We start from the raw sequence: 24628 nt of genomic DNA, 5'->3' as shown, positions 1-24628 counted from the left end.
AGTTGTTCAGTAGTTCTAGTATGCCTGTCATTGTTTATATGAGCTCCTAGCTGCCACCTCCTGGAGGAGTTAATTGCTGGGTAATCGCCAAGATGGGATCCACGTGTACAGATACTCAGAGAACTGTTACTTACATTTCAGTAACCATGATTGTTCTTTGTTCTGTATGCATGGATCCCATACTCACTAGCTTTTCCTGCAGCTCTTGAATCTTACTGGGATTCTGGGTAGCAAAGGAAATGACTTGCAGTTGAATGCTTTGGCATTTATGCCCTTGGGAGGGATAGCATGAGGTCACGCAGGGAGCATACTCACCCCCAACAGGTACTGCTAGCTAAATAAACTCCGATCTCCTGTGCATGGGGTGAATGTGCACAGAGTGGGATCCATGTGTTACAGAACATCTTCAACCACAGTTACTGTAAGATAAGTTCTTTTTCCCTCCATTATTCACCTAATACAATGGGGTTTACCATGGACTAATGTGCTGGAGAAGAAGACAAGGTTCCCAGGAACTTCAGATAAATATTCTGCTTCCAAATTGATTGGAAATTTGGCCTCATTTTCTAATATCTGTTGGTGCTCACCCTACTCTAGATTCTGACAGATCATCTGTACCAGAGGTGATTTGTATTCCGTGTCCAGTGGTGTCCTCTTCCTTGGCTATAGCTAAATGAGGAGAGAAATACTGCCTGGTTCCTCAGCAGTCTCTTCTACAAGCACACTGACGTTATAAAGTAGGAAGATCACATGGAAATTAAGTGGTAGAGGCAGAAGTAATTTTCAATGGACTGTACACAGTTTACACATATTACAGTTACAGTAATCCTGAATCTCTGTCACAGTGTTTGACAGAGTTAAAAAAATGTTCAATAATACTTAGGCAGCTGACTTATGATGAGACAGAGTTTATAAGACTGACTCTGTGTGTAATGCAGTGGTGACTTTACTGATGAATTTACTTTCTCAATAGAAATCTAATACCACCCTGTCTCATACCCAGCATTATTTTGGTCCCATCATTTTCTAGGGTTATTATAACTTTTGTATTTTTGTGTGTGAATGAATGCCAGCAAAGCTGCGGTAGTGGCCAAATATGATATAGAATCAGAAGTTAGGTGACTTGGAATCCATTTCTGACAGTCAATCAGGTGAACGTTTTCAGTTTTTGATTTGTGTGCAACAATGTTAATAGAAGGTCTCTTCCACGGTGTCTGGAGTGGTTCACAATGTTGAGTGCCGACCTCAGGGCAGATTGTCATAAAATAGGGCAGACACCCCAAACTGCTGGTGCTGAGTTGGTGAAATCTATTTATAGAACGTAACAAATGTAACTCCTGAAGCACTCTGACCATTTTACTACGGAGTCACAGTCAGTCCAATCTATATTGCAACCCAGGCAAGCTGGACTCGGTGATGAAGAGTTGCTGTACTCCCAAAATCACAAAATATTCAGGTTGCTTCCAGTCCCAAGAGACCAGTCACTTACCTCAGGTCAGTTTGTACCTCCGATCTCACACCAAAGACGATGCTTGCAGCCACTCCTATAGTAAACTAATGATTTATTAACTAGGAATGAGAGACTTATTTACAGGTTAAAGCAGGCAACATATATACACACAGGAGTTACAGTCTATGGTTCCAAAAGGTGACAGATGTAGTAATCTGTCAGCACTGACTGTCATTTTTGGACTAACCTAGGTTGAACCTGGGGGATCTACAACCTTGGCGAGAGCTGTCACCTGGTCTACCAGCATCAGTCTCCATATTCAACATTTTCCCAAGAGTCCAGCATATTAATAATAACTTCAGAATATTATATGGCCTAGTTACCTGGTTATTATCAGCAGTGAGATTCCTTCATTCCAATAGAAAACCCAATAAACTTCCATTTTTGTGCATTGGAATTAATCAGTCAAACTATTATGAGTGGTGAGGTTTTCAAAATCGCACACGGGAATTAGGTACTTAGCTTCTATTGACTTTCAGTGGGAATTGGATGCCTAACTCCCTTAAGCTTTTGGAAATCTCATCCTGTAAAACAAAACTGCGGTATGTTGCAGTTTTTTTGTGCATTGCATGATTTGAGTAAATTCATTCTTTCATCTTCAGTAGTTATTTTGTGCTCTGCAGTGGATCTCCTTTTTAAAAATGGAGGATTGGAAATTCAGTGCCACTAAAGGAATTGATCCTGCCATGAAGCTTGCATACTGTGTTATGTATTCACTGAAAAATGAAACCTGCTATAATTGCCAGCTTCTCGACATGGAAACGTGTCTTTGATTTAAATATTGAATATTGCAGAAGTGATGCTTGATATGGCAAATAGTTTCAACGCTGAATGGAATAGTGGTGTAGGAAACATGCAGCTAATTAACACTCACTACTTTTGTTCTGGTCTTAGCCCAGGGAAGTAACTGTGCAAAAATCTCCTTTCTGTGGCAGATACCCTTTCCACATGAGACCATGTTCTGAAGATAGAAAGTGGAATAGTATCATATACAGTAAAAAGTTGTCAAGTAACTTACAGACAGAATTTACACCACTGGGCAAGGAGGACTAGAATGTGTAACAACTTGGGCTCTACACTTCCTTAACACATGGCTATCTAAATCCAATACTGTTGGGTTGTGCATGTGTAGTGTAGTTTTTATATACTATTGTGCATTGTGTATAGAATTGTGTATTGTTCATTCCGTTGCAGTAAGATACACCAAAGACAAGGTCCCATGAGACCGGGAAAACACTAATGCTCCAAGTATGTGGGTGCTCAGTAACTCAGCAGTATTTGCTCAGGGGTTGTTCTGTCCTACAAGAGTTAAGGAATGAGTAACTTGCTCAAATGTGATCATGGCAATTGTCTTGGTTTAGTTAAAAGTACTAACTGGAATTGGTTAAAATGAGTTATAAATTGCATGGAGAGTCTCAGTAGTGCAAAGCCTACTAATATGGTGCATCAGGGACCTATTTTCTAATCAGTTTCCTTTAGGATGGACAGGCATCTTTATTTTATAGCCAGGAGAAGAGCCTCTTCTCTCGTTACTCATAGATAAGAGATTCAGAATCTTTTACTTTTTGTGTGTAGGACTCAGCCCTCTTAAAATTTAGTCCCTGTCTGTTTCATATGGTGCTAATTTTAATCATTTTGGGGGTAGGGGAGGAAATTCTTTGTAGTCTTTTCCTTAGATTGTGCAGTAAAGTTGTATATGCTGACTCAGTGAGAATTCTGTACTGTATTCATACTTAGGTTTCTATTGTTTTGAAAGTTTTTACCTGTTGTTGTGCTGCTACTACTACTACTCACTGATGAATAGGAAATATTCACCAAGATCCTCCTTCATCCAACCCTTTTATGGGATTGGAGAGGAACAAAGGAGGAAGGAAAGGAGCCACTGGAATTCTCCTGCAGGTAAAAGTATAATCTTCTGTCCTATTCAGTGGGCCAGACTGGAGGGTGAAGGCGAGTATAGGGAAGATTCAGCCAGCTTCTATCAGTCGCTTCATAACACATGAAATTAATGTATAATGTGTTAAAAGTTCAGTTACTTCTGCTTTGAAAATTAACATTTTGGCCTCATACTTACTGAGCAGAGGGAGACAAAGCTTGTGATCAGGTTTTATTCTATTGACAGTCACATTTTATATTATTCCAGTTGCTAGAGCCAGTTTGTCACCAGCTTTTTGAGTTCTATCGGAGTGGAGAGGAACGACTACTACGATTCACCCTACAGTTTCTGCCAGAATTGATGTGGTGTTACCTGGCAGTCTCAGCCAGCAGAGATCTGCAGAGCAGTGGCTGCATAGAGGCACTTCTCCTAGGAGTTTACAACTTGGTTTGTATATGCATATAATTATTCAAATACCTAAAATGGTAGTGGGCTTTTTTTGATAGCAGATGAACTCTCATATTGGAGTGGAGAGTAAACAAGCTAAGGTTTCCTTCAAGACAAAAATGAAGAGCCTGTGTGTTTCTATTCTAGGAATCGTATATATGTCGCTTATATGCAGCTGAAAATGCAACTTTATATATTATCAGCAAGTCCAGTCCTATAATTATAGAAGCTACACCCTCTCCATTTGGCACCCTAGGGCAAAGGCTGAGAGCCTGAAATCCACACTGAAGATGCCTTCTTTAATCTGCTCCATATCAACTCTCCTTTTGTCATCACATCGTTGTCTTCAGTTTTCTGTCTCCCTCCCTCCCTCTTTCTTTGAAAGATGTGTCTTGGAATTGCCAGCAGTCTCCTCTTCACACTTTAAACTATCGTTGTTGGGATACGCGAAAAGAACCAATTTCCTCACATTCAGATAAAGAACGTGGTTAGCCAAATCTTTTTAGCAGGAAGTATTTCAGAGGCACTGTATTTGAGACAGTTTTTTGTTTCTAAGGATGGTCTGATTACTTTGGGGAGCTGTGCTGTTGCTCTTAAAAATAAAGGACCTGAAAATTGTCAAATTGTTGACACTTGGGGACTTACATTGATCTCTTTTTATGCTGTGAACTTTTACGTGGAGATCTTATTCATATCTAATATGAGAATAGTAACTTATTTTTCAATGAACAATTCCTATCTCTATCCAAATCGATTTTTTTTTTTTTTTGCTTGCATCACACCCAGAACTTGGACCAGAACTTGGAGTACATACACTGGTTGCTTCCCTATCCTGTTATTTCTAGTCTTTCTCTGCCTTGCACTGAGTGTGTAGTCTAAAAGCATAGTGTTTTCTCTTCCAGGATTTTCTCCAGTCTAATTCCTTGTACTTTCTAGGAGAGAGACCAGTGCAATGAGGGAGAGGACAGCTTTGTGAAAGGGAGCTTATTTAAAATTCTGATAAATTAGGGGAGGCGAAAAGAAAGCATAGATGTGCCCATTTTGTGGGAAAGTAGTGAAACAAGTTCAGCTCAAGAGTTTTTTTCATGCAAACTTCTAGAGAGTTTTGTGCAGCTGTCTCTCTAATAGGCTAAATGCATGCATGCATCTCCACAGACTTAACTGCAGCTGAAAAGAGGACAACATTCCTAGACAATCTCCTGCACAGACAGGATCATTGACTCTTGCACGGGGTTTGTGCCTTTAATTGTGATTCATTTTGAACTAGCTTCCCTGATAACACAGGCATCCAGGGTGTGTAGCTGGATAACGCTTTGTGTTCTCCTGCTAGGATAACGTCACTCACTTGCATTTCAGAAAGAAAAACCTGAAGCTGTATCCACAACCGTATCTCTTTAGAATAGTCAGTTAAGAGAGGTTTCTCAATTATTAATATAACCCTGTCTGCTGTTTCCATCTATCTTCCAGCTGCTTGGTGCAATAAGGATTAGGATAAGGTAGATAAATCTCCAAGAGAGAGAGTCTGCCAAATTTTTTCCCAAGACATTCTGAAATAACACTAACCTACAGATGCTGACTTCTTATTCCTCCCTCTCCCACACAGTTACTCATGGAGCCATAAGTATTGTGTAGTGTTTTAAAAACAAACAGGATATTTCTCTGCATCCTGTGGTTCAAAAGATAATTGAAATGAGCTGTTAGACACTTGTTTTTGTCCTTTCAGCTAATTTTTTTAAAGCTCTCAAAAAATGCCAGGAAAAAAGACATGTAGGGTAATGCAAACATTGATGATCCCTATGTATTAAGTGCTCTCATTTCTTGGGAGGGGGGAATGAACTTCTTGAAAACACTTGAAAATTTCCTCACCAAAGGAGTGGTAATATCAGTCTCCTCAGGTGAGCAATTCTTATTGGCTTCCAACTTAGTTTTATATTTAATTTACAGAATTATCTGTAGTACAGGGAATCATTTTCATTAAAATTCATATAACTAGACCAATTGGTTACCCGTAACCAAGACTTAAAGACCTAGCAGCTAGGTGAGTGGATGGCAGAATGTCAGATGAAAGCGTTGACAAATGAAAGGTAATGCATGCGGGAAGGAATGACTTTAATTACTCATACGTGTTGTTGGGTTCTAAACTAGCTGCAGCTACTCAAGAATGAGATGTGGACGTTCATGTGGACATTTAAATGGAAACATCCACTCATGCTTATAGCAGTAGTCCAAAAAAACCTTATTTTCAACACGTGCAAAGGATAGGATAGAACGTACTGAAACTGTCATCCCTTTTTATACCCTTACAATGGTCAAGTTGACCTATCTTAAGTAAAGCAGAAATAAAAGGGGTCTACTGATGAGTGAAAAAAATGAGAGTTATGAAAAGACTTCCATGTGGGTCAGACTAGAAAAAACTGAGACTGTTTTAATGTAGAGTGAAGACATAAAGGTATAATACATGGTATAGAGAAGAGAGAAATCCACACACTCCTTTTATTATAAAGAAAAGGTATTCTTTTGGTGAAATTGAAAGGCTACAAACATAAAATTCTAGAAAGGGAGGCATTCATTTTTACATAATGAACCTGTGGAACTTATTGCCACAAGATATTATTGAGAAAAAAACTCAGGAAGTATTGAAAGATTTTGTTTATGTGGATGAGAACATCTAGATAAAATAAACTAGGGGATAATCTCTCATGCTTTACAGCATAAACCCACCATTAGCTGATGGGGCAGGGACTAGGATGAATTTTCCCCTATGGAAATGTTACTCTGTAATTCTCCAGCGTTTCATATACCTTCCTCCGAAGTGTCTGATACTAGTCACTGTCAGGCAAGACCCTGGGCAACATTACAATTCCTATTTTCTGAGGCAGTGTTTCCCAAACTTGGGACGCTGCTTGTTTAGCGAAAATCCCTCGTAGGCCGGTCTGGTTTGTTTACCTGCTGCACCGCTTCCAGCAGCTCCCATTGGCCTGGGGCAGCGAACTGCGGCCAGTGAGAGATGCTTTCGGCCGAACCTGTGGATGCAGCAGGTAAACAACCCGGCCCGGCCCACCATGGGCTGTTCTGCGGGAACAAAATGGGTGTTGACTGTTTAACACACTGCAGACAAATGTCTTCAACTGAGGGTTATATGTGAGAGACAGAAAATTCTTCAAAATGTTTCTCTATCCCAAATCACCTCAGTCTTTCCAAATTAGCTTAGTCTAGCCGCTCCTCTTTCAGGGGCTGATCTCAGCCAAGCCTTTTTATAGCTGGAGAATGGTGCTGTTTGCTTTTGAATTACAAGTCGGTAAGATCTGCATTTTGCAGACATTTTAGACCAGGCTGTTTCACAATCCCTCCTCAAGGCTTCATATAGATGGAATGGGATGTGGGGAGATGATGGATCCCTATGGGACTGCTACAGATGAGGATTTGGGTTGTGTAAAGGCAAGTGCATCATCTGTTACACTGAGCAGTGATTTAAGTCCTGGACAATTGCTTACATGCCTTAGAAGTTGAGAGAAAGTAAATTCCTTCCTTAAGGAGCTAGTGCACTTGCCTCATTTTGTTAAAAAGTTCATAGATCAGAGTTTTAGTTCATTGTTCAGTTTTCCTGCTGTGCTTCTGGGCCTTTTTCTGGTGTGAATGGGCCCAATTCAGATAGGGAAATTGTGTGGCCAGGCCTGCATCTGTATGGTACTTGGTATCGTGAAATATTGTCTTAAATGTAGGTGACGTTAACTGAAAAATAAACTGATATCATCTCACATTGAGAAGAACTAGGTACTGGAGTTGAGTAGAGGCACACGGGGCATATAAAAGTGATTCAAGGTCCTGAATAGTTCAGTGGTGTCTGATTTAGCAACTGCTACTGTGGAAGGCTGATAAGAATTCTTTGATGCTCCCGTAGTCAAACTGTATCTATTCATGGTTACTCCTTTCTGGCTTTGTCTATCTGTTCTAAATTTCTGGGGCAACAAGAAGGGGATGAATGCTTCAGAGGAGTATCTCAGTGGCTCTGGTAATTTTTTCTCAGACAGGAAGTATCAATCTAGAAGTGGACAATTGGATAACCATGTCTACCAGCACTCATGGAAAAGCTCACTAAAACAGTTTTGGCACCCAAAGGCTCTTGTATATCCTAGGCAGACATTGCACCGCAATCGATATTCTGGTTTTAGCATAATCAGTTTGGTCATATAATGCTGTACAGGCAGAGAGAGCACAGCAAAGTACTAGGCATTCTCCCAAATAGTCTGTTCTTCTCTTGTATGTTTTCTTTTATCTCTTTCCCAGACAGTCCTAAGTAGGGTACTTGGAAAAGACAATTCAGGTGACACTTGTCTGGCAGGAGGTGCTTTACTTATTCTGGCCACAGAGACTGGTTCCCGTTTCCACCCCACTCTATCTCTGGACCAGTTTGACTATGGGAGCCGTAATCATCTGCCTCTTTCTTGAGATGATTATGGGTCCATTGGAAGCTTGTGGAGACCAGACTCCTAGTCAATTACTCTTGCCTCCTGGCCAGGGAATGAGGAAATGCCAACAGTTGAAGGATTCATGGTGACATGGAGAATGATGGGCTGTGTAGCTATATTCTGGCCAAAGAACGGTGTACCTGTAAGGTTTCATCTGCTCCAATCTAACCATCTGTCCATCTTAAAATCCAGTTCTCCTTAAACTTTCTCTCTGCTCCTGTCTTTGGAGATATAAATTCTGATGTTGAAGGATTCCATTATCTAGAAAATGTTCCATGCTTTAAGCAGCCTTCTGTGTCCTGAATTCCATGTTACTGACTGAATCCGTAGATATAAAGCTAAAAGTTGGGGTAAATTGTTCATAACTGAAAATATTTTTTCTAAGTATACCATCTATGCAGAATTTTAACTCCTGGATGTTAGCACCTTAACGTGAAACTGAAATCCCCTAGTCCTAGATGTGTTTGACCCTTGAGGAGAGCAGTAGTTGGGGTAGAATGTAAGTCAGGCCTGCCTCTGACTGGCAGTCCCAGATTACTGCTTGCTGAGTATACATGTTGTTGCATCCTGAATGTCCCAGGTCCTTCATGATCATATTGGCTGTGCTATATTCTCTATTGCTCTCTCTTTCCTGTGGATTTCAACAGCACAGTTGGGTATCATTTGTTGATTCTGCCCCCACTCTTCCAGTCAGGTTTGCGTCAACGTTTCCCATTTCTGAAGCCTTTGCTTTGAAGTGCTGTGGACCAGTGCTCCTTTGTGGCATTGTTAACACGTCTTTTTTGCTCATTCTGTTAATCATGCACTAAGATGCAGGGATAAAATGCCTGTTACTCTGAAAGTCTTATCTTGCAGGAAAGTAATTCCCTTTGAACCCTTGTGTCCATGGATATAGTTTCTATAGGATCCTTCCCCCTCACCCATGTGTAGATATGTACTAATAAACTTTGGGTTTCTTATGCAAATGTTCTGAGAGATAATTTATCACATAGTGTTAGATCATGTTAGGCTGGAGTTGGATTTAAAACTTATTAAAAGTGTGTTTTAAATATGCAATTAGCCATCATTATGCTGTGGAGGAGGGGGTTTTATTAGCAGGTTTAGACACCTTCAGCCTTTACTCCTCAATAGTAGGAAAGAATAGGTACAGTATAGCTTTTAAAAATAATGGATAATACTGTTAAATCAAAAAATTATATGTCTATTTCAAGACAAATATTTTGCAACAGACTTTATAGAAATGTATATTTCTTTTGTACACTATTAAGAATGTCCAGTATGTATCAATTAACAAATACCAACAAATGTCTTTATTTTAAGTGAATTCAAAAATAGCCAAGAACACTTAGTTTTGGGTAAATATCAAGGCTACGTTAAGCTTCTAGCTGACTATTTGCATTCTAGAGCCGATAATGCAGTGGGTCTCAAACTTTTTTTACTGGCAACCACTTTCACATTGCAAGCCTCTGAGTGCAACCCCCCTAATAAATTAAATACACTGTTCAATATATTTAACACCATTATAAATGCTGGAAGCAAGTGGAGTTTGGGGTGGAGGTTGACAGCTCGCGATCCCCCATGTAATGACCTCGTGACCCCCTGAGGGATCCCGACCCCCCATTTGAGAACCCGTGCGATAAGGATATTTAATTCAGAGTTTTCGCCTAGAATATAACATTTCTTGCATGCTAACTGAGCTCTTCTAATTTTCACAATAAACATTTTAATATTGTAACCCTTGATGTCTTTTGTGTTTTACAGGAAATAGTTGACAAACAGGGGCATAGTAAAGTGCTGAGTTTCACAATTCCGTCCTTGTCCAAACCTTCAGTGTATCATGAAGTGAGTGAAATTACTCAAATGCATGGCTGTTACCAGATGGACTGCATAGCTTCCTTTTATGCTGAGGCCAGTTAAAGAAGGCAATGTGAACAGTTTGTTATACATGATGATGTAGTAACACACTTGACTTTTCAAAGCTTAGCTTTTGTGGCTATTGTCTTCTAGTGAGGACATTTAAACTTGTTTTTAAAACAATTTTAAGTGCCAACTTTTTCATAGCTTTGTTTCCTAACTTTTTCTCCTAATCTCAGGGCAGTTGCTATATTACATAACATAAGAAAGCAGCCAGATAGATTTATGTAGGTTCAAAATGTATGCACAGGTACAACTTTCCATCTTTTTTGTCTGTTTTTCACTCCACTTTGTAATGAGACTTTAACAGGACAAATGTTTGGAATCCTTTATTCAAATACCTGTTTACTTTAGCCTTCCAGCATTGGTTCCATGGCTCTTACGGAGGGAGCTTTATCCCAGCATGGTTTGTCCAGAGTCGTGTACAGTGGACCTCATCCTCAAAGAGAGATGTTAACAGCACAAAACAGGTAAAACTATAGTAAGATCTTGCATGAAAATCCATAAAAATGGTTAAAGTAGCTTCATTATTTTTGGTTTTGTTATCCTGGCATCTTTTTCATCTAATATTGTCTAAGTTTACAGTTGTAGTACATAGGTATCTTGGTAATTTAGAATCTCAGGAATTAGTTACTAGACATATGTGTTTAAAATACTTTCAGGAGGCATATTTTTAAAATAACATCTTAATCTAGATTTGCAAATACTACTTGTATTGCATTTCACAACAAGAAGAGAACGTTGACTTGCAGTTTTAAACCATTTAATGGCTTCTGTCTACAGCTTTAATGATATATGTTACTAAGTCACTATGTGATAAAATCAGAAAGAGTAAGGCACAAAATGAGTTACACCTAGCAAGGGACATAAAAAGGCAATAAGAAGAGATTATTTAAATACATTAAGAGAAAGATGAAGTAAAGTTTAGGTCCTCTACTTAGTGGGAAGGAGAGCTAATAACTGATGACATCAAGAAGACTGAGGTATTTATTTTGCTTCAGTCTTCACTAAAAAGGTTACTGGTGACCAGATAGTCAAAAGTTAATATTAACAAGGAGGAAGAAACTCAGACAAAATAGGGAAAGAACATATTAAAGATTATTTAGATGAATTAGGAGTAGTCAAGTTGGCAGGGCCTGATGAAATTCATCCTAGGATACTTAAGAAACTAGCTGAAGCAATCTCGGAATTGTTAAGAATTACTTTGCAAACTCATGGAGGACAGGTGAGGTTCAAGAGGTCTAGAGAAGGGCAAACATAATAACCAATCTTTAAAAAGGGGAGCAAAAAGGATTTAGGGAATTATGTTAGTCACTCTGACTTTGATACCTGGAAAGATACTGGAACAAATTATGAAGAAATCAGTTAGTAACCACCTAGAGGAATAATATGTTTGTAAGGAATTAGCATGGATTTGTCATGAACAAGTCATGCCAAACCAATCTAATTTCCTTCTTTAACAAGGTTCCTGGCCTAATGAATGGAGAGAAGCAGTATATTTTGATTTTTAGTAATTTTTTTTGACAGTCCCACATGACATTCTCGTAAGAAAACTAGAGCAATGTGGTTTAGATTAAATTACCATAGGTAGGTGCATAAATGGTTGAAAGATTGTACTTTCAGTGTACAGTTATCAATGGTTTTCTGTCAAACTGGAAGGATGTATCTAGTGAGGTCCTTCAGGGTCAGTCCTGGGTCTGGTACTACCCAATATTTTTGTTAATATTGGAGGGGTGAGTAAATTTCTAAAACTTGTAGATGACGCCAAGCTAGGAGGGGTTGCAAACACTTTGGAGAACAGGATTAGAATTAAAAAACAAAAATAAACCTTGACAAATTGGAGAATTACAGTAGAACCTCAAAGATATGAATGCCAGAGTTCTTCTTCGAGTGCTGTCCTTGTGGGTGCTCCACTCTAGGTGACAGTGCGTCCTGGCGCAGTCGATCGGAGATTTTCGGTAGCAGTGCCTGGTTGGGGCGCACGCACCCAGATGGTATCTCCCGTCTAGTTGGAATCTTCCTGAGTGCATGCACCCCACACCCTCCTCAGTTCCTTCTCAACCGTCCTTGGCTGAAGACGGGACTCAGGGCAGTGCAACCTTCTCTTCCCTGATCTCTATAGGAAACAGTAACAAAGAACATAGAAATAATTATTAATTACTTCCCAGTTGTTTCCCTTCCTTTAGTATAGTTACATAGTTAGTTACTTAGTTTACAAAAAAAACAAAAACAAAACCAACCCTCAGGCTTGTCTCCCACTGAGACACTCTCCTCGGCCATCTCTAACTCATAATGCCAGGAGCTTCAGGTTTCAAAAGATGCATCTCCTGTCAGGACTCCATGCCACAGTCAGATGGCCACTCTCATTGTGTCAAGTGCCTCGGGGACACCCATATCCCCGCGAAGTGCCTCCATTGTGTGAGCCTCAAGTCAAGAGCTCGTCGTGACAGGGATCTGCTCCTCAAGATCATTATGATGGAAAAATCCCTGCAGCCGCTGTCAGAGATGGGAAAGGTAGAATCCACTCCCACACGCTCCCCAGCCAGATCAGAACTGGTGGGGAGTGTTGCTTCACCCTCCTTGGAGCGGAGGCAAGAAGCTCAGCAGTCTCACAAATGAGACTCTAACAGGGATAGGGGGTCTCCGGCGAGATCCCTACCTCCTGTGCTGACAGCACGAAAGACAGCTGCGTCAACCTCTTCTAACGCCTCAGCAACTGCTCTGACAGAGCTTAGAGGCAGGGACCAGACCTCCCGCGCGGGCGAGGCATCTGTTGACTCGGTCCCCTCAGCGCCGCAAATGACTGTGGCACAGACAACTCACTCCTCTTCGGCACCGAGAGGGGCTTCAACACCGGCACCACATTCTTCCTTGGCACCGGCAACGGCTGTGGTGCCGGCAGCGCGTTCGGCACCGACACCCAAAACGGCTGCAATACTCGCAGCCTGGTCAGTTTCAGCGCCAAAAGCGGCCGCGGTCCCGCCAGCATGCTCTGCCTCAGCAACAAAAATAGCTGCGGTGCCGACAGCGCGATCAGCCTCGGCACCGAGAAGAGCGTCGGCACCCAGCCACTCTTCTGCCTGCGCACCAGCAGCAGACCCCTGCAGGGCACCTCTAGGCTCAATACAGCAGGACACACTCTGTCACTCTCTCCTACTAAAGAGCTAGAGCAGAGAGCAGGCTTAGCTCAACCTAGGGAGCAGGAACAACAGCTTCTCACTCAGTGATCTTTTAGTGCCACTCGAGCCTCACTCTCCGCTCCTAGATACAGGAGACTCCTTTCTTGACATGCCACTTTTTCCACCTGAACTGGCTTTCACTGACGGTGACCTTGAGCAACAGCAGCAAGCGGAGTTCTCCCCTCCTGCTTCTCCTCCATAGGCACCTTTACCGCCTCAGGTTACGGCTCAAGCTCAGCAGCCTCAGTTTCCCTACGTTGCCGTCCCCCGTGGGCGATGCCTGGGTCCTCCTACCCCATGCCTTGGCCTCAGTGGTACCCATGGCAGAATCCTCCTACCAATCATCTTCCTTCGGTGCCTCAATCTCCTGCTCCATCCACTTCCAGGGTGCCTGAGCCCCCTTCTCAGCCTGGGAGCTATGCACCATATCCTGACTTGCCTAACCCTAACTCTCCATTAGCCTCAGATGAAGCCATCCTCCCTCCACCTCCACAGACCGTGGACGACTGCAAACAATTTCAAGAACTTTTTAGGAGGGTCGCACTCAGTCAGGATATCCCCTTAGAAGAGGTTCAGGAGACTCAGCACAAACTCCTCAAAATCCTTCAACCGTGCGCCCTCAAAAATCGCGCTCCCTATAAACGAAGCACTCATGGAGCCAGCTGACATTCTCTGGCAAACCTCAGTTTCTCTAGTACCAACTTGTAAGAAGATCGAACGTAAATACTACGTTCCTGCAAAGGACGCAGCTTCCTATTTTCTCATCCACCACTGAACTCTCTTGTCATTGATGCAGTTGCACAGCGGACCAAACAGTCACAATATCGACCTACCCCGCAAGACAAAGACCTTAGATGCCTTGATGTTCTGGGCCACAAGGTTTATACATCCTCGACACTACAATTCAGGATTGCAAACTATTCTGCTCTCCTCGCCAGCTGTGATTTCAATAAGCTTTTCGAATTTGCCTCATACATCCCAGAGGACAGAAGAGCAGACTTCAAATCAATCCTGTCTGAGGGACAACTGATCTCCAGAACGGCCTTACAGGCGTCCTTAGACACGGCAGACACAGCAGCCCGTACCACTGCAACTGCTGTGGTTATGCGCAGATCCTCATAGCTCTCTGCGTCAGGCATTCCTAAAGAGCTCCAGACGAAAGTGAAGGATCTCCCCTTTGATAAGGACAAACTCTTTTCGAAAAAAACTGATGAACTCCTCCACACCATGAAAGATTCGAGAGCGACACTGCGCACCCTGGGCATTCATCCATCTCTTCCCAGGAGACAACGATACCAACCCTACCAAAGACCACGCACACATCAGTACTATCGTCCTCAATCCAGACCATACGACACAACTAGGAATCATACTAGACCTCCCAAACGCAGACAAAATCAAAATCAAGCCACCACCTTCCGTCCACCAGACAATAAACAGCAGTTTTGAAGCTTTGGTCGAGGATCTACATGACCACCCCTTGATTCCACCACTTGTCCATTTGGCCACCGCCTCCAGTATTTCCAACATGCTTGGCAGCGGATTACACAGGACCGCTGGGTCCTCAAAATAGTTCAGACCGGTTACTCCATCCCGTTCATATCCTACCCTCCTACCCTTTCCCCTTCCCCGTCCCTCTTCAGGGACCCCTCTCACGAGCAGTTACTTCGCACAGAAGTGGCACACCTTCTGCAACTAGGCGCAGTGGAACCTGTGCCGACGCAACATCAAGGGACTGGGTTCTACTCCCATTACTTTCTAACGCAGAAGAAAACCGGGGGATGGAGGGCTATATGAGACCTACACCAACTGAACAAATTTGTGAGGACACAAAGATTCAGGATGGTCACACTGGGCACAATAATACCTGCATTGGATCAAGGGGACTGGTTCACAGCCCTCGACCTACAAGACGCTTACTTCCATATATAATACATCCAGCTCACAGACGCTTCCTCCAATTCACAGTCGGTCAGGATCATTTCCAATACAGAGTTCTCCCTTTCGGACTCTCCACAGCTCCAAGAGTTTTTTCCAAGACCCTAGCCGTGGTTGTGGCTCACCTCTGCAAACACAGGGTCACACTTTTCCCCTACCTGGACAATTGTCTCATCAGGGGCGACTCCTATGCCGAGACACTTCAAGCCACGCGCTTCGCCATCTCCCTTTTTCACAGCCTGGGCCTCCAAATAAACATCCAAAAATCTACCCTGATACCCACGCAACAGATCGAATTCATTGGAGCTCATCTCGACTCAACCCAGAGCAGAGCCTCGCTCCCATACAACAGATTCCTCGTTATCACGCAGCTCATACGTACGCTCTCTGTTTGTCCGAGGACGCAAGCAAGAATCTGCCTACAGCTCCTTGGTCACATGGCAGCTACCACCTTCATGGTTCAACACGTCAGGCTACATATGAGATGCCTCCAGGGCTGGCTCAACTCCAGTTTCAAACCCAGCAGACACCCCTTAGGGATGCTGCTAACTCCTCCACCCCATGTTGTAACTTCCCTACAATGGTGGACAAGTCCAGAAAACCTCTGCACAGGGTTTTCCTTCCAGCAACGATCCCCAACGCTCATGTTCACCATGGACGCCTCCCTGATTGGTTGGGGAGCACATCTAGGGGAACACAGAGCACAAGGCCGGTGGTCTGCATCAGAGACACATCTGCACATAAATTTCTTAGAGCTCAGAGCAGTGAGGAGAGCATGCCTTCACTTTTTTCTCCTCATAAAGAACAAATACCTGCGAGTTTTAACAGACAACATAGCATGTATGTATTACATAAACAGACAAGGGGGTGCCCAATCACATTCCCTCTGCATGGAAGCCATTCGACTATGGAATTGGTGCATACGACATCGAATACAGATCATCGCTTCCTACCTACCAGGCTGTCACAACACTACTGCGGACACACTCAGCAGACACTTCTCGACAGAACACGAATGGGAACTGCACCCCGCAGTACTCCAACAGCTTTTCTCCCACTGGGGCACGCCGTCGGTAGATCTCTTCGCCACGACCCGAAACCGAAAATACCCCCTGTTTTGCTCCAGGGCTGGACTCGGGACTGCATCCTTAGGGGATGCATTCTTCATCCCATGGAACAACTACCTCCTGTACGCCTTCCCACCTATCCCTCTACTACACAGGGTTCTTCGGAAGATCGCGGACAACAAGGCCCAGGTCATCCTTATTGCCCCGGCTTGGCCAAGACAGACAGGGTACCCCTACCTTCTCCACATGTCCTCCTGTCACCCAGGGGCTCTCCCCAACAGCCCAGACTTCCTTTACCAGGACAAAGGACGAGTCCTTCACCCCCAGCTCCAAAAGCTCCACCTCACAGCCTGGTTCCTTCATGGTTCCAACCCATGAATTGGCCTGTTCCGAGCAGGTCCAATATGTCCTCTTGCACAGTAGGAGAGACTCCACTCATAAAACCTACCTTCAGAAGTGGAGACATTTCGCTCTTTGGTGATCGCATAAACGTTTAGCACCCAATAATGTGACCCTCCCTAACATTCTAGACTACCTCCTGAAACTAAAACAGGACAGACTCTCGCTCAGCTCCATCAAAGTGCACCTGGCGGCGCTGACCATCTTCCATGACCTGTTGGATGGGTACTCACTCTTTACACACCCCACCTTTAAACGCTTTCTCTCTGGCCTGCAAAATCTTTACCCTGAAATTCATCCAACAGTGGCTACATGAAATCTTAACCTCGTTCTTCATACTGTCATGAAACCTCCATTTGAGCCGTTGGCTACCTCCTCTCACCTCCATATGTTCATGAAGGTGGCTTTCTGAGTTGCCATAACATCAGCAAGGAGAGTTGGTGAAATGAGTGCCCTCATGGCCCACCCTCCCTACACAATCTTCTCCAAAGATAAAGTCACTTTGAGACAACATCCTAAATTTCTTCCTAAGGTGGTGTCGACCTTCCACCTCAACTAACCTATATACTTACCTACTTTCTATCCCAAACCTCACAAAACTCCGCAGGATGCAACCCTGCATACTCTCGACGTGAGGAGAGCAATTGCCTTTTATTTAGAACTGACTAAACCATTTCACAGGTCTCCACGACTCTTTGTTTCCATTGCCGAGAGATCAAAGAACACGGCTATCTCTAAACAACGTCTATCCAAGTGGATCTCTGACTGCATCAGATCCTGTTACCGTGCGAAGAATCTTCAACTGCCCGACAACATTAGAACTCATTCCACTAGAGCCATGTCGGCATCCATTGCCTTCTTACACAACGTTCCCATCCCTGATATCTGCAAGGCGGCTACATGGTCATCTGAACACACCTTTGCTAAACACTATGCTCTCACGCAAGACACCACGGCAGTCGCAATAGTAGGCCATACAGTACTATCTTCAGTACTCCCTGCCGCATCTCCAAAGTCCCACCAACCATAGTGGGTACTGCTGCACATTCACCTAGAGTGGAGCACCCACAGGGACAGCACTCGAAGAAGAAGAGAAAGTTACTCATCTTGCAGTAACTGAGGTTCTTCGAGATGTGTGTCCCTGTGGGTGCTCCACTCCCCGCCCTCCTCCCCTCTACTTTGGAGTACAGAGATGACTCTCCACAGTAGAGAAGGAACTGAGGAGGTTGTGGGGTGCAAGCACTCAGGAAGATTCCAACTAGACGGGAGATACCATCTGGGTGCGTGCGCCCCAACCAGGCACTGCTGTCAAAAATCTCTGATCGACAGCGCTGGGACGCACCGTCACCTAGAGTGGAACACCCACAGGGACACACATCTCAAAGAACCTCAGTTACTGCAAGGTGAGTAACTTTCTCTTATGGACTGACCGGTCAACTGGACACCATGTGAAACTGGAAGTAACCAATCAGGCAGCAGCCGGGGGGAGTTGAGAAGGAAGCAAATACTGTATTGTGCCTGTATTGCATCTTAAAGATAGGCACATCTGGGCTGCCTGTCTCCATCCCACACCCATGTGCAGGACAGCCACTTACTGCAGACGCTGGCTGCCAGCAAAATGCAGCTGGAACCAGCAAAGCAGGAGCAGCGCTGGTGTCTGTGCTATTTTCACCCATTATCCCTCCCCTGGCTGGGAGAGGGATGTGCTGTTTTTACCTCCTTCCCCTGGTTGGGAGAGGGACGCACTGTATTCACCCACAGCCCTGGTGAGGAGGGAGACAAGTTTGCAAACTCATGTCCACACTGAATAGGGAGCTCAGCTGCTGCTGAAGCCTGGCCTGGAGTATCAGCTGTGGATCTGGAGCCCGAACTGCACTTTGTTCAGAGTTACAAACATTTCAGAGTTATGGATAAGTGCCATTACCAACGTGTCTGTAACTCTGAAGTTCTACTGTAGTCTGAATTCAACAAGGTGAAATTCAGTTAATAGAAGTGCAAAGTACTTCACTTAAAGAAAAATCAAATGCACATCTACAAAATGGGGAATAACTGATAGCTGATACTGCTGCTGAGAAGGACTTGGGGGTTAGAGTAGGTCCCAAATTCAATGAATCAGTCATATGTTGTAGTTGTGAAAAAGGCTAATATCATTCTGGGTGTATTAACAGGAGTGTTGTATGTAAGAAACAGGAGGTAATTGTCCCACTCTATGTGGCACTGATGAGGCCTCAGCTGGAATATAGTGTCCAATTCTGGGTGCCACCCTTTGGGAAAAATATGGGAAAGCTGGAGAGAGTCCGGAGAAGAGCAACAAAAATTATAAAACATTTAGAAAACCTGATCTATGAGGAAAGGTTTATTTAAAAAAAACCAAACCAAAAAAAACCCCCCCAACCAACCAACCAAACAAAAAACTGGTCATGTTTAGTCTTGAGAATAGAAGATGGGGGTGGGACCTGATAAGTCTTTAAATATATTTAGGGCTGGTATAAGGAGGACAGTGATCAATTGTTCTCCATGTCAACTGAAGATAGGATAAACAGTCATGGAAACTTCAGCAAGGAAGATTTAAATTAGATATTAAGAAAAACTGTCAAACTAGATCAATAGTGAGGCTCTGGAATAGACTTCCAAGGGAGGTTGTGGAATCCCCATCACTGGAGATTTTTAATAACAGGTTGGACAAACAGTTGTCAGGGTTGTGCTATGTTTACTTGATTCTGCCTTAGCACATCTTGATGTCCCTTCTAAACCTATGTTTCTGTGATTCTACGATACTGTAAATTTGTATTATTTATAGTAGAATCTCTTGTATGGTTCCTGGCATGGCATATTTTAACTTATTCTCTATATTCACTTTTAAAACGGGAAAAGTACTAAAATATGTTGATACTTTAAACTTATGTTTTTGATCATTTTGAATATTTTTTTCTTTAGGTTTGAAGTGCTGACATTCCTCCTGCTGTGTTATAATGCTGCCTTAAGCTACATGCCTGCAGTCTCTCTTCAATCATTGTGTCAAATTTGCTCAAGGTAAACTTTCTTTAGACTGAATATATTAAATGGACACAGGCAATGTAAAGTCCAGACAGTTTTAAACAAGAAGTTAAAACTGTCATCTAGTATACCTGAAAATACAACAGTTATATAGAACACCTGTAGTCCCTGAAACATTCTGTAAATTGTTTTGGTTTATGGTCACATTGTTTATACTTTAAAATGGCTTTTCTTTCGCTTCTTACTATATGAGACTCATCAATAGGAGAAACAATGAAACAATCTAGATTTTTTTTTTCTAATCTTAGTTATAGTAGTAACTTTTTGTTGAAGCACTGGGTACAAATTGTCAGAAGTGATTTATTTTTTGATATTCCTTTAATACTAGTATCCTATTGCAAGGTTTGTTAAACTGAGTTTTGATGCTTTACAGTTTTGTTGCTATACAGCTGAGAACTCGACTGTCTGTTTTACTAAGATTTGGGAAGTCTAAAAAACTTATAATTATCATGATATTGAAAGTGGCAATACATGTGACAAATGTGTATTAGTTCTTTGAATTTTTTTTATTTCTTGTTTCTCATTTTATGAATGTTTGTAGTATAAGCTTAATGATAACCTGCTTCATAAATTTGTTACTCAAATATTTACCTTAAATCAGTCATTCACCTGAAAACTCTTGAGACATATTTGCTCAAGTGTAAGAAATGCCCTGCATTTTCCCCCACAATAAATATACAACTCAGTGAAGAAGATGCAATGAACAACATGACTCTCGTAAAATCCAAACATCCTGTCTCAAATCCTGCAAATTTTTCTTGTGGCTAACTTTGAAGTGAGGTGATGTTAAGGATAGGGTGACTCTCTTGTGCAGCTAAAAACAAGAACCAGAATCCTGAAATTCCATAAACAATAACACAACAATTTTTTCCACTAGTCACTAACTGAAAGATCTCAAGCACTGTCACACAAACTTCAAAAGGGCAGCTATTGCTGTAAGGTTTGAGTTTCTGTGTTTTTTTTGTTCTGTTTTTATCCTGAGGGAATAAGATTAGGATGCTTTTTCTTTTTTGTAAGTACCATAAAAAATCCTTTTATACTCGGAGAAGTATACCTGACATCTTGCTAGATGGTAGTGGTATCTGGGAGACCTGAGGAGGAGGTTTCAGAAATGTGTAGCAGTTAAGAGTTGCATAGGAAAGTGAGGCATTGATTATCCTGCTTCATTAAGTTTTGATAGTTATCTTGAGGTTAACTAAATAGAGTGGCTGCAGATGCAAGGTGCAAACCGAAGTTCATTTCAGAATAAACACTGTGAGTTTGGGTACTGAATGATGGTCCATTTTGATGCTTATAAAACTATAAACATGAACTATGTAATAGCAGGACTTAAATTCTCTCAGTCCCTCATAGAGTCTACCTTCCAAGTCCATAAATCTTTCCAAAGATCTCCTGGCTGAAAGCAATTTAGGTAACCAGGGGAATGGAAGAGATTTACACAAGAGGTCCAGGATATGTTTCAGTGCATTTAAGTCTGTGGATGTGGATCTGGTAATGATCTAGGTCTGAGGAGGATCTGTGGAAGAGGTAGTGGGATTCCCTCTAAAGAATCTTCCCTTTCCCCTCATTTTAAGTGAATCAGCAGGATATCTTAGGCATTTCCATTTCATATGGTTCTGCTGAAGGATCTGCCCAAATAAAGGTAAAAGTCTGAGTTACACTGAACAGCCATTTTAGAAAGGTTAATTATTTTTATCAGAGATTTGGAAATGTAACACTGTTGCTATTCACCATGACAAACCTTTAACAATATCAGTTTACAAAGGTCAAACTCAAGATTAGAGAGAACACTGACAGCACATCAATTATGTGAATTTACCTAATCTTTGATTTTATTATATATACAGAATTCTCTATTTAGATACCTTTAGTAATAGTGGAAGCAGAAATGAATGCCTCTGTTTTCATTATCTTTATTCTATTTTGGGCCTGCGTAGCAGAGGAATGCTACTCCGCTCTTTCCATTTTAGCCGATTTTTTTTGGTAGAAAATAACTTGGCCTAGGGTACCTATTTAGAGTTCTGAGTGATATTGGCATCAGATGTGTGGCTAGATTGGGAAGCCTTTTCATGATTTTAGCAGTTACAGTGCATCACAGATTTCTATTTTCAATCTAATACACCTTTTTAAAAAAAAATAAGTGTAGTTGAAAATCAGAGCAAATGTCTGGTTATTTTTCCAGAGTAAGGGTCTTATGCTTACTCATGTATTACCAGTAATCATTCCATAAAATAGATGTATGCATACTAAGGAAGCTATTCCCAGTTAAAAAAATATAGGTAGTTGGTGTTGCAATAAAGCTAATGATCCCAATCATTCTAACCAAATATCTCTGCTTTTAACCATATTTGGTTAGCTTTCTATATGTCTAGTCTCAGACTGCTACTCTAGAGTTACCAAGCAGCCATCTGCTATTGAGTGGTAAATAAGCATATTGTTCACTGAAACTTATTTCATAATCTCCACTCCCTGTCTCAAATGCTGGTTCTAGTAGGAGTACATGAGTCTCAGCATGACTCTTTTTTCATCTTTTGCTCTGATGATCCAAAGATACAGTCTCTTTTGGGTTTCTTTCTTGTTGAATGCATACTGAAATCAACATGCAAAGTGTCATGCAGAGTGCAAGTGATAGCCATTGCAGTTATTGTACGTTTATATTTGTCTCCAAAATATACCTTTTTTAGATCAAGAAAAATGTGAAAGATGGATGATGGCAATACAGACTTTCCCACAATAACCTGCTAATCTACCTCAATCCTACAGGTCATGCTTCAGAAAAGGAGATTGTTTCCATCTTTATCCTCTCCATGGATATCAGTCTTGTCTATGGTTCTGTCACCATCTAGCCACTAAAAAATTAGTTATGGGTATGCTAGAGAATGCACACTGAGGCAGCTGTGGCGCTCAGAGGCCCCTATGGGATTATGACCCCATTTTCTCTGCTGTATAAATAAAATTGGATGTGGTTCTTGCTCTAAAGAGTGTATATCTAATTTCACAGCCCTGGACCCCAGTCACATGTACTCTAAAACCATTTATTGGACAGTGTGGGTAATGAATGCTTTTTAAGTCTGTCTGAAGTCCCTAGGCCTTGATCTAGGAAAAGCACTGAAGGAAAACAAACAAGCATAAGTTCCAGATCAGATAGAGTGTAAGTATTGTGATGTCATCTTTATATATAAGGGACTTGCTGACTCTCAACTCTATCTCAAGTGGAATATCAGTACACTTCATGGCAGAGAGAGTCCTGAGCAAAGATGAAATAGGTCTTGGGTCTCAGAGGGTTGGTGGCATCTCTTGAAATCTGAGCCTGTGGACTCATTATCTCATGTGCGACTGTCTAGCCTTTCCAGGTATATCACATGGCTCACATCTGCAAGAGCTCCAGGCCAGTATTTGCTCCTGCAACCAGGGTTTAATGAAGCCAAATATTAAAGGTCCCTGCTACCTGAACTATAAAGGAAGGAACAGTCACCAATGTATTTTGATGGAAAAGAGAGATTGTGAGGGAGAAAAAAGTCCACCACCAAGATTGTACCTTCAGATAAGGGAGACTGATTGAGTAAATCAATCAGCTATATTTCTCTTGCTCCTACATAGTGCCCATAATGCATACAGCCTGATATAAAGGCATTCCTTCTCCCTCCCTACACACACATTGCCTTCAAGTGGGACCTCTGCAACAGCGAGAAGCACCAGCACCACTCCAGCCATTATGCATGTCACTGCAGAAAAGCACCATCGGGGAACCTAAAATACCACTCTGGCGCTATCATGTGTAGTCACTGGGCCACTATATCCTCATCAGAAGTAAGAACTGATCATAGGGACACATGAGCTAGCTCAGTCCTTGCACCAACATACAGAAGACATGGAGTTGAGCAGTTAGTGGGTCGTGGTGGAAAATTAGTACTTGCCAGTCCTGATGTGTTCTTTTGACAGAGATGCAAGATTATGGGAAGATCACAAAGAAATGAAGCTACCATGCCTGAGAAGCTCTGGCAACACTGAAAGTCCCCTAACACAGAAAAACTGATACTTTCCTCCTTCTCTGAAATGAATGTTAGTCTTTGGGGCTTTTTCTGCAGGCTTCATCTGGGAGCCAGAGATTATTTTGGTTTCTGCAGCAACAGAAACAAGTAGTTTGAGCAAGATCTTAGCCAAAAATGTCTTGTTCGTCTGCCTCTTCTGTGATGTCATGTAAAATATTAGCAGTTTGTCTTAAAGTTCGATAGCCTCATAAGCCTCTGCTAGAAGGAGAGCATGTGAATTAAGCATGGAGATGCTATAATGATGAGCATAGTATCAGTGAAGAGGAGGGAGAAGGTAGGTGTGTCCACTGTTCCTCCCCACCAACTAAATCAAAATTCCACAGAACTGTCCTTCAAAACCAAGCTGTCAGATCTCTCATTTCAAGAAAATATATGTGGCTTTTAAAAAGTTTGTCACTGATTTAAAAAGATACTCTTCATGGGTGAGACATTCAGTGTGTCTCGAGTTCCAATACGTAGGAACATCCAAAAATACTAGAGCTTGTTGACAAGGCAGAGATACCAAAATTGGCACTCAAGAGAAGAAGCAGACTTGACTGGAATAAATCTTTGTTCAAAGGAAGGTTGACATGAAGATCCAGACCGTTCACAGAATGCAGTCAGAAGCAAAACATTTAAAACTATTCCATGCATGAGCCTCAACAGAAATAGACCACTGGGGGGTTGTATGCTATGGCAGACAAGTATCTGATGGAGGATTTCATTTTTAACTGACTTTAT

At 42.1% G+C, this 24628-nt stretch overlaps 1 protein-coding gene across 7 annotated transcripts in view; it reads left to right on the top strand.

The window, feature by feature from the left end:
• Positions 1-24628, top strand: part of HYCC1 (hyccin PI4KA lipid kinase complex subunit 1) — a 96146-nt gene that overhangs the window by 48961 nt on the left and 22557 nt on the right. For 6 of the 7 annotated variants that reach the window (XM_032791239.2, XM_032791235.2, XM_075062398.1 and 3 more), the window contains 4 exons: positions 3654-3833; positions 10064-10144; positions 10571-10686; positions 19737-19832. In XM_032791239.2, the coding sequence (XP_032647130.1) occupies positions 3654-3833; positions 10064-10144; positions 10571-10686; positions 19737-19832 (473 nt within the window). Of the gene's footprint in view, positions 1-3266; positions 3410-3653; positions 3834-10063; positions 10145-10570; positions 10687-19736; positions 19833-24628 lie in introns of those variants that run through there. The other variant, XM_075062400.1, reaches the window with a different exon arrangement.

The sequence above is a fragment of the Chelonoidis abingdonii genome, chromosome 2 (assembly GCF_003597395.2).
Source record: "Chelonoidis abingdonii isolate Lonesome George chromosome 2, CheloAbing_2.0, whole genome shotgun sequence".
Taxonomy (NCBI): domain Eukaryota; kingdom Metazoa; phylum Chordata; order Testudines; family Testudinidae; genus Chelonoidis; species Chelonoidis abingdonii.
Note: the sequence above shows the minus strand (reverse complement) of the source record. Positions and strands in the feature narration are given on the sequence as shown.